The 18,756-nt window shown below is 44.2% G+C and overlaps 1 protein-coding gene across 4 annotated transcripts in view; it reads right to left on the bottom strand.

The window, feature by feature from the left end:
- Positions 1–18,227, bottom strand: part of FN1 (fibronectin 1) — a 67,381-nt gene extending 49,154 nt beyond the window's left edge. For 2 of the 4 annotated variants that reach the window (XM_084644141.1, XM_084644140.1), the window contains exons 1-10: positions 17,885–18,227; positions 16,468–16,596; positions 15,228–15,365; positions 12,130–12,261; positions 11,418–11,555; positions 8,697–8,855; positions 6,576–6,773; positions 5,532–5,711; positions 3,585–3,761; positions 1,813–1,965 (exon numbers count right to left, since the gene is read on the bottom strand). In XM_084644141.1, coding sequence (XP_084500267.1) covers positions 1,813–1,965; positions 3,585–3,761; positions 5,532–5,711; positions 6,576–6,773; positions 8,697–8,855; positions 11,418–11,555; positions 12,130–12,261; positions 15,228–15,365; positions 16,468–16,596; positions 17,885–18,035 — 1,555 coding nt within the window. In that variant the 5' untranslated portion in view covers positions 18,036–18,227. The remainder of the gene's footprint in view (positions 1–1,812; positions 1,966–3,584; positions 3,762–5,531; positions 5,712–6,575; positions 6,774–8,696; positions 8,856–11,417; positions 11,556–12,129; positions 12,262–15,227; positions 15,366–16,467; positions 16,597–17,884) is intronic. The other 2 variants (XM_084644143.1, XM_084644142.1) reach the window with 1 other exon arrangement.
- Positions 18,228–18,756: the final 529 nt, after the last annotated feature.

Below are 18,756 nucleotides of genomic sequence, written 5' to 3' on the forward strand. Positions count from 1 at the left end.
CAGCATTGATATCAAGGGGACTACTTGTGTGGCTAAGGGACACTTGTAGGAAGGAGGTTTGCAGGATCCAGGCCCAAAGTATTTAGCCTTATTCAAATGGGGTTCCTGTGGCATGTTAATTACAGCACGTGAAACAGCAACTAAAATGACATATTAAAAAAATCACTGGGTTTGCTTATAAAGGGCTAGATTGTGATATTCTTACACGAGCTGAGAAGCACGTTACTCCTTACTGATTTCAGTGGAAGTAAACTACTACTCGGTGTGAGCAAGGGTATCACAATGCAGCCCAAAATGTTCTCTGCACTTTCTTTTGCTTGGTATCTTGACGACACTTTGTTGTAACCCTGAGAGGAACTGATGTATTATACGCCCCAGTTATTACTCGTACCCACTGATGCACTGTGCAGGGCCAGATCCCCCAGTCAACAGAGCTATGGCAATTTATACCATTTGAGGACTTGGCCCTAACCCTTTATCCTTAAAGCAATCTGGTCAATAAAAGCTAGTTTAAGAAAACAAGCAAACCTGAAAACCCCTGTAGAAGTGAGTTGCTTTGTGAAGCAATCAACCGTCATTAATATGGCTTGTTATTTATGGAAGGATTTAGCTGCACTGCTAGTGGGCAGGGCATGGAATCAGCCTCCAAAGACCCATGTTCAATTCTGGGTCAGCCACAGCCTTCCTGTCCTTGGGCAAGTCATTTAATCTGCACTGCCGCTGTTACCCAGCTGTAAGATGAGGCTAGTACTTCCCTGCCTCACGGGTGTGTTGTGAGACTAAATCCACTGATGCTTTGTAAATGCTGAAATATTACAAGAAGGCCCACAGAGGTTTCCTGAAAGCTGTGATCTATCAGCAGGGTTGAGAGAACCCACACCCTTAAAAAAATATATATATTTTCCTGACTAGGTTACTTCACTCATTTCAGCAGAAGTTGCTTTAACCTGACCGTTTCCTTTCACTCTCTCCCACATTTCCCTGCAACACCCATCCTTCAGAGATCAGAATGCTGAGTGCTGGCCGTTTAGGCAGAGTTAGAAGGGAGCTTTACTGAACAGCAGATCCTTTAGCTGTGCATCTCTCACCGTTCTGCACAAGATGCATGGAAAACCTCAAAGCCCTTGAGAGAGCCTTTCCGTATAAATTATATCCAATTTCAGCAGTGGTGTTAGCGTCCTTTCTTGGCTCTCTGACAGCACCCACTCTGCTTTTTCCAGACATGAATTCAATGCTGTAAGTAGCTTTAGGATGATCAAATGTCTATGCTCTCCCCTTTGAAGTCCTCTTTTTTTGGTTCTGTCTAAGCACTTCCCTACTTGGGCTGCTTAAAAGAAATCTCAGTACTGTCCTGCCAACTTTTCATATAGATTAGCCTGCAAAGGTAATTCATCCTACACAGAGGAATTAAAAACCTCACTTCAAAATAGCTCAGCAAGACTGCACTGCCCTTTAACCCTGTCTTCAAGCTTCAGCCTAGCCTGGGGCTTTGTCTGCACAGGAGAATAGCCCCAATTCAGCAACCAGAGTAGCTGCAATGGTGCTGAACCTTAAATGTAAGCAAGAGAACACAAGGATGTGCATTGATCCAGCTAATCGAGGGTCAGTGAGAGCTGAATTGGTGCTATTCCTGACTGTAAACAACATCTGGATCTTTGTACAAATATACCTCCTGGCCACCACAAGTGAGACCTGTTGAAGTACAATTGTTTTTGGGGCCTGCTCTAATTCCCGATGAAGTCAGTGAAAAGGATCCCTTTGACTTCCATGAGAGTTGGATCAGGCCCTTGGTGCATAAATTAAGACACATACCTCTAAGCTGGGAGTATGCAAGGCAGGTCCATTCGCCACGGCCATTTCCGGCACAAGTGCATCTCATCATATGGCCCATGTCGTGCTGTTTGTCCCACTGGTCTCCAACTCGGTACATGACACCTTCACTGGTTGTGCAGATTTCCTCATGGGCTGTTCAAGAAGTGTGAGGGGTTTTATTTAGTGAGAGTTACAACGAGCACAAACATTCATATAATCCATTATACATCTTCCCGTGATGTTACAGGTTCCAAACTCTACTATGGGGGTTTTATGACCCCACTAGGTTTCCAAATCTCACTTTCACTAGGTGCTGATGTTCTCTAAATGCAAGTCCCTGACATTAGTTTATTCACTCTAAATCAGGTCTTTCTACTTCCAGACCTGTTAGATGCCCCCCTACTTTGCAGACTGTGTAGTTATGGATGGCTGTGCAAAGTGGGTGTAAAACCCACCACTGCTGGCCACTCACTTTACACAGATGTGAAGAGAGTGAAGACCCAGCCATGTTGCCTTTAAAGGACGACAAGAAAGAGGAAACTATCACTTAATTGTCACTTTACTTTTTGGTAGACAGAAGTGGAGGAAAATGTCTTTTGTTACAAGCCTTCTACGAAAATGTGCGTTCACCACCGTCCAAAGGAAAATCATGGGCCAGACCCTCCGCTGCTGTAGGTCTGTTGAATTTGGAGCTATGGCAACATACATCAGCCGAGGACCTATTCCCATACTTTCACCTAAATTACCGTTTCTAAAGGATTTTATCTCCTGGCTGAATTCCAGCACAGGTTGGACATAAAATTGCCTTTGCATTTTCAATGAGATGGGGAATTCTGTTTTGCCACTTCATGTCTTAAAGTGTTACATCTCCTTCCTGTGCACTGTTTAACATGTGCTGGGTTCCATCTCAGAGGTGGCTGCACTTCAGTGGCGGGTGGAATGATCCTTGTATCTGTCACCTATGTCACAGGGGTACTGTGGGGTTCAGTTAACATTTGTTAAGACACGGAGATCCTCACATAAGAGGCTCTGCTATTCGTGTGAAGCATTACTAGTTTTATTTGCTCCATACTGGATTGTATGCATGCTAGCAAATGTAGCACGGCTGCTACCGAGTTAGAAAAGGTTTGCCGTTTAAAATGGGTTCTCATAGCCGCCTTGTGTTCTGATCTTGCAGGAAGTGCTAATGCTCTCCGCTGCCTTCGTTCTAAACACACACAACTCCTTTGGACATCACTGAGGCTTGCATAAACCGAGACCTGCATAATTGCCACAGTAACAGTGTGATGCTAGAAACACAGGGTCATCTGCAACTGCAAGATCTGGCAAGAGGAAAGGATGAGTAGCGAGGAAGAAGGCTTCAGCAGACATAAGGCCAGATCCTCTGCAAGTGTAAACCTCTACAGCGCCACTGACATCAACGAAGCTAAGCAGTTTACCCTGGCTGAGGATCTGGCCCAGAATTCTCGGCAGCAAACGGGCAGAGTAAATTATTTTCTATTTGTAATACCAAAGTCACTGGTCAAAAAACACCTTTAGAAGCCCTAGAAGCAACTTGGATTGGGCTACAGCTACCTGGAAGCCACTAATGACTGAAGGTTCACCGCAGTGACGGATGCAGCTCAGTGGACACCTGGAAGGGCTCCACATCCCAATGCATTTCATGGGCCACAGTCCGAGAACCACTGGCCTTAAACAGAAACCTCAATAACTGGTCTTGAACAGAGACCAGCCAGAGATTTTCCCATCCAGCACCAGCATCCACAACTTACCAGCCATAGGGCAGAAGCCAAACTTCTGGTCAGCATCATAGTTCTGGGTGGTTCCGCACCATTTCATGTTGTCTTTCCGTCCCTCAGAAGTACAATCCGTGTAATTGCGGTTGTTATACAGGAAGGGGAAGTGGCACAAGGCACCGTTGGAGTTGCCACCCCGGGTCTGGACCAGAACTACAGAAAGCAGGAGGAGTAAAAGAAAGACGTATCTGAGCCAGCATTCTCCTCAGAGGAGCCAGGAATTGTTTCAGAACATAGCACGGACCCTCAGTTTGCATGTGCCCCTCCTCAGAGTACCCTTAACCCTCTTTTCTGACGGAGACTAATTTAATCATGTAAATATAAACCGTGTGAAAGGTTGGTCCACATCCAACGGATTTGCATAACCAGAAAGCACCCGCCATCCCCCATGCACAGATGTGGAAAGAGTGGGCCTGGCCATGGGAATCAGAGTAGGGAAATCCGACATAGGACCCCTGTGCCAGGGAAGGCATCGGCATTGGAATCATAACAGTGGCTCCCTAATGCCCACAGACTCCCCTGGCAGAGAGGATCATCAGAGGTCTGCTTTAGAGTTTCTTTGCACCAACAGAGTCATCAGGAACAAACAGGAGTAGGGTGAGGGAACTGGTCCAGTGAGTCAAATATTCTCTCCATTCTATGACACATGTACAACCCATGGAAGTAAATGGGGCTGGATGGATTTAACTGAGAGCTGGGCTGTGACCAAGGACTTTAAATAAAACCTCAGCCCTTAGGAAACAGTTGCAACTCAATGATGTACAAATAGCCAGGAAGAATGAAGCCTTTGCTTGCGTCCTCCTATATTGAGATTTCCCAGGCCCACAGTGGAGCAAAAGGGATCTCTTAGGCGCCTATCACCAATGCAATTCAGAGCGGCTGAATTCCACGAATTCTCTTAAAACAGAACAAATGTGACATGATGGAAAGGGATCTCGAGTTTCATCTGAAGGAACCAGAAGATATTAAAAAAAAAAAAAAACCTCATGCAAGTGAAAGGCTGCTCAAAAACAACAGATCTGAGAAGTAGTATTTTACCACGTTACTAAATCTACCAATACATTAATAACTTCAGCCGTGCTTCACTTAGGGTCAGATCCAGCAGAAATTCCCCTGTCTGGCTGCTGTCTTACAGAAGGTCCATGGGCTTCCAGACCATTGCCCTTCCCGCCCCACCCCACCCCCAGCTGATGCAGAATGTTGCATTAGTCATGCCACAGCACCCCTTCCCAGTGGCAGATGAGGATTGCTGCTATATAAGGCAATCTGACTGGGAAGTCAGGATTGAGGGAGTGACATCAGAGGATTGCACAGATAAGACTCTGGGCAGTGTCCTACCCTCATGGCCTAATATGGGCCAGGTCTCTTGTCTGACTGGTTGAAATTCAACCAGCCAAGAGAGGTCTAAAGGTCCCTTGTATCAAAGACAGTGAGCTATACTCTGGTTAACAGCTTCATTTTTAAGGTCAAGTAGGTAGAGCAATAGGACACAAAGATTTTCTTAAATAAAAATGCTGATCTTGGCCCTTTCCCAGACAGCACTACAGGAGACCCTCGCTAGCTAGTTAAAGAAAACCCTCAAGGGCAAAAGGATAGACATGTAGTCCCATCATCTCCTCCTTTTCCCTGGCTACTCCTACTTCACCAGGGGAACTGACACCTTCGCCACATCCCAGGGTTGGGAGTTTAATGTTTGCAAGACGCAGGGAAGATGGGGAACATGTTCACAAGAACTATTCATGCTCTGTAACTTTAATCTGCAGAGCTATCATTTTCATCTTATCTTTTCAGATGGTGTAAATCAGCAGCTATGCCCATTTAGACAAGCTACATCTGGCCCAGACAGCATTTATAGTCACCATACCCAGATACTGGAAATTCAACCTATTTTTCCCCCCAATACATTTTTCTAGACAAGCTTACCATTTTCTCCAGTACAAAAGGAGTATCTGTTATCCTGTTCGAAGTTGGAGGTTGTGCTGCACCAGAAGTGTCCATCCGAACGACCTTCCGTGGTGCAAGAATAGAAAGTCTTCCCACCATAGGTGAATGGCAGAACACACGGTTCCCCATTAGAATTGCCACCATAGGTTTGGGTCACAGCTTTAAACCAAACAAACCACAACATTACATTACGGCTCAGTGTCCCCACTCCAGTTCTTCATGCCCTAAAGTAACTCTAGCTTCTCTGGACCAAATCCTCAGCTGGTATAAATGGCACTGACTTCAATTGTCCCAGGCCAATTTATACCAGCTGAGGATCTAGCCAAGTAACATCATCATTCAACCTACATCCTCCCCCAGAAACATACTGCTGCAACTTAGTTTGAATAAAGTTGCTAATTCTGCATCCCATAGCTTTATTCTCCCACTGCCGTATGTACGTAACAAAATGGGAGTTACTTCTGTCCTACAGAACCAGGCCCCAAATAATCAAAACCAGGAAGAAATTTTGATTCTTTCCTTTCCCTTCTCCAAGCCCCTTGCTGTTCCTCATTTTGCTCTTCAGAACACCCTTCTTATACATTCCCCAGGATCCTACATTCCAGTGAGGGACAAAAACCCCCATGGGGTTCTCTCTCCCATCAATGCACGTAGGGGCCATGAACATTAAGACACGTTATGAGTGTTGACTTAGGAGAGTGTGTCCTTATGTCTTTAGAAACTGGGCTTCACTACAAGTGAAAACAACAGCTGAAATTCTGTTAGTGCCTGATGCACTGAAGTCAGTGAGACTCTTTCCACTGACTTCAGCGGGCTTTGTATCAGGATCTTAGTTCAGAGGCTGCACTAAAGACAATTATGTAGTTAAAATCCTTTTGCACGTTGGTCCCAATCCAACAAAGCACTTAAAGACTGACTTCAATGGGACTACTCACATAGTTAAAGCTACGCACCTGCTCAGAGTTTTCGCTGCACTGGGGCCTTGATTTGTCTAGGGGTGAGCATTAAAACAAAAGCTCATACCTGTCTCCTGGCAGCTGACACCATTGCCCAGGCAAGTACAAAGCATCTGTTGGCTGCCCTGTGTCTTGAGCCACTGCATCCCAACAGAGTACACCACCCCACTGTCAGTAACACAGTGACCATACGGCTGAGGCTGGGGTTGAGGCTGGGGCTGGTAAAGTGCAGTTCGTACATCTGTGAAGGTTGAGGATGCAGATCCTGAGGCAAAAAATGTTAGAAAAGAGGGATTAAGCAGCAGGCTTTAAAACCAAAAAATAAGGAACAGAAAATCTAGGTTAAGTGCTATGCTGGGATGGCGAACTGCGGCCAGTGGGAGCTGCGATCGGCCAAACCTGTGGACATGGCAGATAAACAAACCAGCCTAACCCGCCAGGGGCTTTCCCTGGCAGACCACGGGCCAAAGGTTGCCGATCCCTGGTGCAGACAAAGCATTAGACTAAATAATCATTGTTTTGGCTTTCAGAGGTACTAGATCACGTTAAAAAATGACAAACCTTGCATTTTTGGAGCTCTACAGGTATTTTTGGATTTGTTAATAATACCAGAACCTCAAGAAAGATAAACCAGGTGACAATTTCCCTTTAAAAGCATTTAACTTTCTTAGGCATAATTATCTGCAGATATTTTTATTGATCGCTTTCGATTTTCATAACATTTGTTTGCACTTCAATTAGTAAATTTCAACATAAAAACAAAATAAAAAAAAAATCTCCATCCATGCTAATGATCCTCCGCAACAAGAGCGACTATACAGCCAACAACTGTGACTAGAGCAGATCAAAAAATGCCAGTTTTTCACAGGAAACTTTGGGGGGGTGGGGGGAACAAAATTGTAAGATTTATTTAAAGTTTCCGATGAAAATGTTTTGCTGTTTTGGATGGCAAACTGAAATCAAAAATGGAAACAAACGAAGAAAGGAAAGAAGGAGGAAAAAAACCCAAACTGAAAAACTGCGTGGATTGTTTTTTCTTTTCCAGTTTTTCACCAAAAACCTGAAAAATCTCTAAAGAAACAAGTTTTTTCATGAAAAGTCTATTTTGGGAAAAAAACACCATTTTCCATCAAAAAAATATTGTCAAAGGAAAATTTTCAAGCAGCTTTAGTTAAGAGTAATATGGAAAGAGACACAGAGGCCTCTTCTACACTTGGAAGCTTTTGCTAAAATTTCCCACTTTTCCTACCACCAGTTTAGCTCTACCTGCAACAGCCCATATGGGAGCAAAAGTATAGGCAAGGCTTTGACAACCACTGGAGTTTTAAAAGCACAGCGTGATTTAGATCTGCTCAGAGCTCTGCTCTTTAAGCACTAGAGGTTTCCTGGAGTCTGTCTACACTAGCTTTCCCACCACGGAGTGGAACTGGTGATAGCAAGAGTAGGAAATTATTAACACAAAACCTAGTTTATATCCACTCCAGGAAAAAGCTAGATTTACACATTAAAAGCAGAAATAGATCATTAAAATGACAAGGAACCTTTAGAAGCTGAATATTTTGCTATAAACCTAGGACAGAGGACAGTGTATACCAGGAAATTAATAAACCCCATACCAAAAATCACAAAGGATCTGATATACAAAATGCAATTTATTGAACACATAAGTGCCTTCTTAACATTTCTACATATTAAAGCTTGAGCATAAGTGGGTGTGTTTATCTTGCCAGAAAGAATAGTTTAACTTCTGACAGCCACAAGATCTGCAAGTTTAAATTCAGGAAATTTAAAGTAAGTCACTCTGTAGAAAGCTTATAGATTTCAAAAATATTAACCCAAAGTGCTGCATTTTCAAGATATAGCCTCTATTTATAGGTCCATAAATCTGTGCATGCTAACTTTTTTTGGCACGTTTGAACATGCTCATGTTCTAATCTGCATGTGCAAACCCTTTTGTGCATGCAAACTGTGTGTAAATGAATTCTGTCATTTGCTCATGCACAAAAGATGACAATGTTTAGTCTCCTGTCAAATTTTGAGATTAAATATTGCAGATCTTCCTCTCGCATAACTCGTTAACTTTGACAAGATTTTTGCCTAAATCAGTGTTGTGTGATTCAGCACAAAACCTTTTGTGTGTGACTTGTATTGTTCAGTGCCCACATTACCAATATGATTTACCACTTACCAATGCCAGGAGTTTGTACAGCTGAATGCCTTTCACATTTCCATTCACCTCTGCCATTACCAGTGCAGATGCACTGAAGCAGGTTTCCTCGGTTATCCTTCTTGCTCCAGGTATCTCCAATTCTGTACGAAGTCTTGGTGTCCTGATCATTGCACTTATCTGCAGAGGAAAGGAAACATTTATAACAAAGGAAGCAAGGCTTAGTTTTTCCTATATTTAGCAGCATGCCAATCACAAAAGCAAATATACTAGGTCCTTTGTTGATATTCCATGACTAATCTTCCACAGTACAGTTTGTCTTCCACTACCGAGCTCCATCACCCCTACCAAGGTATCCATATGCTTTAAAGCCCTGACTGTATTGCAGAAAGGCACATGCTGGGAAGCCACTCTAAAACATTGGATGAAATCCTGGCCCCTTGGAAGTCAATGGCAAAACTCTCATTGATTTAAATGGTAAAACATTCTTTCCGATAACACCTTTTTGCTCCCAGTGTGGACAAGGCAGAATGGGAAACCAACTCCTGGGTTACTGCCCACTCTTGCGAATAGTTTTCAAAACCATTTTAAGCACCTTGTTCCTTGTCCATATTGTGGGGAAAACCCTGCTTAAGCTGAAACCAGTTTAAATGTTGTTTAATTCTAAATGGTTTCTTAGCATGGTCATTGCATGCTGTAGACAGGGCCCAGTTGAACCTCGTGGGCCTATTTCACATGGAAGGAACTAAATCCTGTTTGATAGGTAATATCTTTGGGTCAAATTCTTCACCCAGAAATATGCAAGCAACTGCCATTATAGTTAATGGAAGTTTCACATGTGCGTCTGGGAATTCTGTCTTTAAATAATCTACCACCCATGATGAATTGAGCAAATAGGTTCAAATGATAGCATAATAAACTACTTCTAGCTGCATGCAGAGCCACATGGATTAACTCATTCTTCTTCCATTACAGCATTTTACCCTCACATGCAACGGCAACTCGATACAATAACTCACATTTAATCATGGGTCAAAAACGCTTTCATCTACTATATGAACAACTATGGAATGAGGTACGCATCACTTCAGATTGCCATTGCGCTAGAGTACATTGGGTCAAAAACTAACATGTGGCAAACACATTAACAAATCACAGTAGATAAAATGACACAGTGCTGTGTATTTGCCAAGAAAGTGGAAAGTAGCTACAGGGCTGGTAATGTATTTATATGTATATGAAAATGTGGACACTTGGCCTCGAAAGATCAGGTGTCTCAGGATGGGCACCCAAGAATTTAGGCACCCAAATCACTAGTTACTTTGGAAAATCTTAGCCATAACACTTATATTTTATCCACACATCAGTACTTAGACTACTATGTGGGCCACAACTATCATTTTACACTTAGACAATGTATTTATAGATGTGAGTCCATTTTGGAAGCAAAACCCATTTTTTTCCAATAATGAATAGGTTGCAATTGCCTATAAGGTCCAACAGTAGACTCCAGAACTGTGAGATGAAGGACACTGCCTAATTGTTTGTGTTGATTATAATAACTTTGAAGCTTGCACATAACATGCTTTCTTTCTGCTTTGTCCATTCCCATTTGACAATCAATTATTTTCCCCCATGTGTTTTCAAACAGAGTCGAAATGGTCAAGGCTGGTTTTGTTTCATCGCTTATTTCTTGACTAACCTCTCTCCAGAACCTTGACTTTAATCCCAAACCTCTATGTGTTTTACTTCTTTACAGTTCTATTGTTTATATTAGCAAAAAGCTATTAGCTTTGTATCTCAAGGCAATTGGGCATAGAATCATAGAATATCAGGGTTGGAAGGGACCCCAGAAGGTCATCTAGTCCAACCCCCTGCTCGAAGCAGGACCAATTCCCAGTTAAATGGCATGAGGCCATTTAAAGGCTACAGAGGAAGATCTCAAAACCCATATAACAAAGGTACAAGAGACCAGGTCAAATGACCTTGGGGCAGATGTACAGCTGGTGCAAATTGTCATAGCTCCACAATGGAGCTTGTTTTACAGTACAGTCATACTAGAAGAGACGGCAATAAGCAGAAGTAACTTGTAAAGGCCCCATTTACATGTTATAGGCCAATCCACTGGGATATTTTGCAACAGTGTAGTTGGATTGGTACAAAGTTGGAGTGTAAAAGTGATGTGCTGGTGTTAAAAGATCTTTGCGCAATTGCAGAGTGTTTACACTAAAGGTTCACACCATTACCAAAATCCTCAGTGTAGACAAAGCATTAGACTAAATAATCATTGTTTTGGCTTTCAGATGTACTAGATTATGTTAAAAAAATGACAAACCCTGCATTTTTAGAGCTCTACAGGAATTTTTGGATTTGTTAATAATACCAGAATCTCAAGAAAGATAAACCAGGTGACAGTTTCCCCTTTAAAGGCACCGTGTCTCCATGGGGGCAATTCTAGGCCAAACTGTGTATGGTCTGTAACCCAGCACAATTCCACTGACTTCCTTGTGGGATATGTGGAGTGTAAATCAGTGCATAACTACACCTACTTCTCTATGTAATATCAAGCACATCACACGCTTGAAGTTGTCTCCCTTTGTCTTACTTAAGTGTCTCAGCTTGTGCATTCTGGGCCCCAAAGAAAGGATAAGAAAAGGCATCATTTTAGAACCTGAGCTTCAGCAGAATGAAGTGCACCTTGGCCATTCTGCATAGCGTTGGCAAGAGAAAATCGATACGTACTTCTGGAGGTACAGGTGATATGTCCATTGCCTTCGCCTAAGCAAGTGCAGTCCACCATCATCCAGCCTTGGTAGGGCTTCTCCCAGGTCTCTCCGACAACATAGGATGTCCCAGCAGTGTTATCGTAGCATCTCTCAGCTGTGGGAATGGAGGAAAAAAGACAGGGTTTTTGTGTTTTAAATATTTCTAAAAACCAGGGGCTCTCATCCTGAGGATGGCAACCCCCTGGGAGGTTTCAGAGTAACAGCCGTGTTAGTCTGTATTCGCAAAAAGAAAAGGAGGACTTGTGGCACCTTAGAGACTAACCAATTTATTAGAGCATAAGCTTTCGTGAGCTACAGCTCACTTCCTCAGATGTATATGTATATGTATACATCCGATGAAGTGAGCTGTAGCTCACGAAAGCTTATGCTCTAATAAATTGGTTAGTCTCTAAGGTGCCACAAGTCCTCCTTTTCTTTTTGCGAACCCCCTGGGAGTCACAAACAGGTGTCCGGGGGGGTCATGACTACCTTTGCCTTCCCATATTGGTAGATGGGAGGAGGCCACCAGAAAAAAAAAAAAAATGTACCAGGTGAAGTTAGATCAGGCTAAAGGCCTGAATCAGTTCAAATGAGCATCCTTTGTTTTAATATAGGATTCTTTAATGACATCTGTTAAATACTTCTGAAGCCTGATCTCTCAAAGAAATGTGTCAAAAATCACTACGTACCGAGAGGTTTGCAGGTCCATTCCCCTTTCCCGTTACCCAGACACACACATTCTAACATGTAGCCACCCGTCTCGTGTGGTCTGCGCCAGGTATCGCCAATCTTGTAGGACTGACCCCCTTCATGGCACCGATCTGTGGCAAACAGAAAATGGTTTAGTCATAACCTAGTTGAGAATTGGGTCTGTGTATATTCACTGTAAAATAGCAAACAATCCAATCCCCTGTCATGTAAACGGCATCCTCTTCAGCCATCCCAAGGCAATGTGAAATGAACTTTTGGCGAAGATAAATGCGAAGAGGAAAAGAGTTATTGTCAGGGAATCGGGGCCTGCAGCAGAGCTAATCTCCAGGCGGCCTCATCAGTACAGCTGGCTTGCCGCAGGCTCCCTGATTGGCCATGCCACCTGATTGGCAGCAGGAGAGTGAGTTTGTGTGGGGGGGGGCGGAGGGTGAGAAAACCTGCATTTGTGCTGGAAATGGCCCAACTTGATTATCATACACATTGTAAGGAGAGTGGTCACTTTAGATAAGCTGTTACCAGCGGGAGAGTGGGGTGGGAGGAGGTATTGTTTCATGGTCTCTGTGTATATGTCTTCTGCAGTTTCCACAGTATGCATCCGATGAAGTGAGCTGTAGCTCACAAAAGCTCATGCTCAAATAAATTGGTTAGTCTCTAAGGTGCCACAAGTACTCCTTTTCTTTTTGTGAATACAGACTAACTCGGCTGTTACTCTGAAACCTGGCACTAGGAGGCCGGCTGTTAAACCAGCCGCAGCAATTTACTGGCTGTTTGATGCTCACACCCACCACTGTTTCTACTCCTGCCTTATCTTGGGCCTCTGCCTCAGCCCCTCCTTGCCTTCTACCCTGCTTGCTCCAATTCCTGCCATCTGGTTTGACCTGGCCTTTGGCTCCTGACTCTCACTTGACACTCGGCTCTGTATCCAGTTCCTGCCCCTCCAGTTTGACCCTGGGCTTTAGCTGCTGACTCCGGCTCTGAGCCTAGTCCTTGGGGGCCCGATGCCTGCTCTAACCACTAGGCTAGACCACCCTCATTCCAGTTGGCTGACAATTATTGTCAAAGGGCAGCACTTTCTTGAACGTCAAAGAAAGAGTTCCAAATAGAAGAGTCACTGATGCTTTCTGAAGTTCTTCAGTCACCCACAGCACTCAGGTGAGACTTTGGGGTTTCATCAAAAACATTTTTTTTTGCAGAAAAACATCTCTTTTTTTAAATGATTTCTTTAGGCTTTTTGGTAGAAAATTGCTAAAGAAAAGAAATTAAATTTTCTTCAATTTCAAATCACATTTTTCATTTTGTTTTAGTTTACAATTTTTTGTTTTATTTCAGTGTTTAAAAACCAAACCAAAACTTTCTCTTCAAGTTTAATTGAACTGAAAACTTTGGAGTCAAATCAAATCAAACTTTCATTTCATTTAGACATTCCCACAAAAGTTTAAAAATTTCAAATAAATTATTGTTCACAACTTTTTAAAGAAAATGGTTTTTCAACTAGCTCGATTTAGGCCTGTTGAATTACCTAGAACCAGGAGGCCCAAGAGCGCTAGCCAGAATTTTGAGAACAAGGGGCAGGACCTTATAGTTGATATTCTGATATTAATCCAGCTAAATCTAAAATTCAATGCGCTGACAAACTGTAGGCCAATTCAAAGACCTGGATGGCAGTGTTATGATCAGATGGATTTGTAATAACTACATTTTGGACCCACTAGTTAGCACAGATCCATTTGCCGAAAGAACAGCAAGTGGAGTATTGCAATGGCTGAATCTGAATGGATAAGGATCATAGCACTGATCAAGATTCAGAGGCACCTGACCTTGGTCTAATTCCTAAAATGACCAAACAATCTGAGCAATAGCAGAGATAGGACACCTAATTCAAAGCCAACTGCAATCATGGGAGTCTTTCCACTGATTTCAGTGCGCTTTGGATCAAATCCATGATGAAGAAATGGAAGTCGGAGATTAACGATCATTTAAAATCTTGAACCGGAAATCTCCCATTACTTATTCTGGGCCAAACTCAGCCCTGCCCAATGCAACTCCACTGAATGCAGGGCAGAACTAGCCCCTCGGCCTTTGCAGGATTTCCTTCCATCCGATATTGAGAGTTCATGTCTGATGTCCTATGGGAAGTATCCAGCACTGCATGTTGCAAATAAACGACAAACCAAATCAAACCTGCTATTGTATGAAAGATGCAATAAAGCTGTGATTCTCAAAAACAGCACAGGGACTGGGAAATCTAAGCCCAAATATACTGATAGAGTGCTCTTCAACTACGATAGCAGAAACTGTTTTGCAGAGAGAGTCTAAATCAGGAGCTAAAGAGAAGTGGTTAAGAAGTGACTTAAAGAGAGACCCAACAACTCAAAGGAAAGGCGCTCCAGATAAAGAGGCAACAAAAGGAAAGGGTGAGAAGACAGCAGAGGGGGAGCGGATGGTGAGAAAGCCAAGACAGGAGAAGCATAACGGGTAAGAAGCTCATTGGGAATGGTCTGAGAGATCACAAGCTGGCCCCCTGAATCTCCAGCACACAGATTCTCAGAGTGGGTGTCACTACAGAGGCCACATTAAGGGACACATCCTCAGCTGGTGTAAATCGGCACAGATCTATTAATGTCATTGAAACTATGTTGATTTTCACCAGCTGAGGATTTGGCCTTCATTCTCTGCAGTGAGTAAACGCTGCTCCACTAGAGTTGCCCTCAAGAGCCAATGCATCTCTGATATCTGAGCTGAAATACTTTTTACGAGTCCTATTGGCAGGGCACTAACACACTTATCCCGCTATTTTTAACATGCCTTTAATTTGCTCTTAAAGGCCCAGTCCTGCTAGCCTTGCTCACACAAATAATTCCATTAACTTCCATGGGACCATCCATAGACTATCAGGGTTGGAAGGGAAGAGGATGAGCTTTTTCAATGAAAAGACTCCAGTGGGCTTTGCATCAGTCCCCATACTCCTAAGTAATAAGCAATTCTGCACTGCACTTGGGGCTGTCAGGCCAACCTCTCAGGAACATGCACAACACTGAAGAGCAATGGCTCAAGCAATATGGTCTTTGTTACATACTTGCAATGGTGCAGCTGATTCGCCCACGTCCAGCCCCGATGCAGGTACAATCCCAGATCATGGAGTCTTTGGGGCGCTCATAAGTCTCCCCTACCCGATAGGTAGATCCAGTGTATTTGTCAAAGCAAGTTTCTTCAGCTGAGGGGAAAATAACGTCCATGTGAGGATTAATTAATGTGCAGGCTGTAGCATTCAAATTGCAAGAACACAAACCACATGCACTCCTATTCCCCTCCCTCCCTCACCACTGTTTTTCCTTATACAGGAAAATTCAGATGTGTCTAGTTTTCTCTGAAGAGTAACAGCCACATATTAGTGTGGCAGCATGAAAGTCGGCAGAGTGGAATTCATTCAAGCACTGAGGGCTCACAAAAGGCCCTCTACCCAACTGCAAACCAGCTGATTTGTGCTGCATCAGCAACAAAAGACAGCCATAAACCATCTCATCAGTTAAGATAGGTTTATGGCTGCTTTGTATCACCAAAGCAGACCAACACAGCCAGAGCAAACCAGTGAATACAGCCCAGTAAATAAAGTTCAGTTTGATTATCCAAATGTCCCTGTTACCCCAAACAGGGTCACATCTCCCCAACATCTGTTACATTTAAAAATCCCTGTTATCCAAAACCTAAATTTTATCCAAATTTATTCTGTGTCTCCCTATGACACTTAGATAGTTGAGATCAAAATAATCATAAATCGGTATAAGAATAATTACTCCAACCTTACACCCAACTATGCAAGTTATGCTTATATGCAAGTTAGAAGGACTGTGAAACAAGTTGCAAATGAAAGTCAACTTTTAAAATGTTTTTTAAAAATATTTGACAACATAAGGATATGAAATGCCTATTAACAGTTACAGACAATACAATCAAACAAAAAGTTTAGAGAAGTCAGAGCTGAAAAGTTTGGCTCCAGATTTGCTGTGTACTCTGCATTTGTTAGGGATTTCAAATCTAGGGTCAGGTCAGATCATTATAGAGATGAAGCTGGATGCAAAGTTCAGATTCAGATCCAAACTTCAGGTTGAATGTTATTTGGGCCCAGGGTTCTGATTACAGGCCCATGTCTAATGAAGACTACCTCTTAAAATCTCAGGCCAGATCCTCAGTGTAAATGACTCTCCTGCCCATTAACGTGAGCAGAGAGTCTGATCTGTGGTCTACCATTTTTTTAAGGCTTATTTTAATTGACCTCACAACCCATTTTTCATTCATCATGACTCCTACCAACTTACCTTCAGGCTTGCTTTCGCAGTTAAAGCCTCTGCTTCCCCCATAGCAGGTACACACGAGCATGTTCCCCAGGTAAATGCGTTCCCATTGTTGGCTTATCTGATAATATCTCCCATTATCATAACAGCCCGCTGAAAAAGAAACAGAAGTCTTGGGTTACATTAGCCTCCTTCAATCACAGAGCTCCAAACAAAAGTCAAAAAGGAGAGTTAAATCATGCGTGGACTATACATTAGGTCCTGATCCTGCATTCTTTGCACATACAAAACTCCCACTGAGACAATGGGAGTCTGGGAGACACAGAGAAAGCAAGATCAGGCACCTAAATGTCAATCTACACCACGTTAAATATTGTAGTAACTGTACGGGAGTTGAGAGAGACTTTGAAACAAAGAGTTAATAGACTCAGAATCTCATCTAGGGCCTGATCCAAAACTCCATTCAAATCAGTGGAAAGACTGCCACTGACTTCAGTGGGCTTTGGATAGATTCCAGCCACTGTAGGATTGTTTTCCAGATTTACATTTACAAGCGTTTTGTCCAGGTCAGTTCTAAGTGTGCCAAGTAGCAGGGCTTCCACCACATCCCTTGAGAGATCATTTCACAGCCAGATAGATCTTTGTGCCAGGAAGTTTTTCCCTGATGCAGCCTCAACTTCCCCAGATGCTTTCAAAGGTCACGGCAGCAATTGTTCCAGCAAACATCTCCCAAATTGTGTTTGCAGACAGAGTGTTTTAGTGTTTTGCTTTTAGGTTATTTTTAATTACATGTAATAATAAAACTATTGTTTTCTTAAGTAAGGGCTCGAATGAAAATCGTATACCCAGAACTGAAACATGAAAGTATCAGCTGTTTAGTTCAAATAAAAGTTTGGCATATACATTTCATCACCATTTGCTGTAACTAAAACAGATCCCGTTCCACTATACTTCTGCCTCAGTGACAAAAAACACAGGGGCAAATTATGCTATGCCTGCTTGAATAGTACCACTGGGGCTACTCAGAGTCAACTGCTTAGGGAAGGGTGGCAGAATTTGCCCCACTTGGGCTGGACCCGGGGAGCATCAGAGAGTAACTCACAGACATTCAAAGGCAAACAGAAAACTTTCCCCAAGCTCACTAGTGCACCGCCCGCAAATCCCTCGCTCTCTCGAGGCGGGGCTTGTTGCAGCCTGGCTTGGAAGTGCTAAAAGGGACTAAAATCTGACCCAGCTGCTGGAACCACTGAGATCACTTTGGATCCCCACTGATCCCCGAATGCACAAAAATGCACCTACACCCAGGGCTGCAGCCCGCGTCGGGAGGTTTTGGCTTGGTCTCTAAAGTCCACTAGTGGACCCCCAAGTCTCCCCGACAGCTGTGGCCGTGTCCCGTCCCCCCCCCCCCCTTCGCGGTGGCTCTGTGCCCCCAGATACTCACGTTTACTCTGGCTGCTTGGAACCTGTGGCTGGACCATTTGTTGCGTTTGCCTCCTGGTTTTGGCTACCTTGGGCTGCGAGCTTTGCACCCCGGTGCCCAGGCACAAGGCAAGCAGCAGCAGCCGCAGCCGCCAGCCCGGGCTACCGGGCATCTTCCAAGGCTGGCGAGGGAGGGAGGGAGGGAATGGCACTCGGGAGAGGAGCGGGCTCGTGGCTCTTCAGGCTGCAAGCCCCGGGCAAGCCGCTCTCATCGGGCTCGTCTTCTCCCGGCCGGGGCAGGGACTCGGCGGCTCCCGCTGCACTTTCCTCCCGGGCTCTTTCTCCTCCTCCAGCCTGCGAGGGAGCGGCAGAGGGCCGGCTCCAGGGGGTTTATATAGGCCCCTGCCCCGGGGACCCCCCGGCAGGGCTGGCTACAGAGAGGGGGCGGGGAGGAGGGTCCCCACCAGGACACCCCTTTGCCTCTCTGATTGGTCCAGGCTCCTGGCTGACGTCACGGGGGGGGTGCATCCAGCCGCGAACAGCAGATGCTGCTCGCGGGAGCGGCCGCCCCAGCGCCGGGGGCGGGCGGGGGTTTGTGGAACTTCCCCGGAAACTTGGCTCAGTTGGGGGGGCAGGCGCCGGGCAGGGATCCTGGCCCATCCCTCAAACTCCCTCAGCTTCGCAAAGCAGAGGATGCTGAGACATGAGAGGTGGGGAAGACCTGGGAAGTCAAATCATAGCCCCCCCCCCCCAAGGGGCCAATGCAGGGGCTCTTCATTCCCTTCACTGTACTGGGGGGGGGGGATAGTGAAAATCAGCCCAAAGGAAAAATCAGTCTTTATTTTAATATATATATATATATATACTGTAGACACTGAAAGCACCCACATCATT

The sequence above is a fragment of the Lepidochelys olivacea genome (genome assembly GCF_965140295.1).
Source record: "Lepidochelys olivacea isolate rLepOli2 genome assembly, chromosome: 11".
Taxonomy (NCBI): Eukaryota; Metazoa; Chordata; order Testudines; family Cheloniidae; genus Lepidochelys; species Lepidochelys olivacea.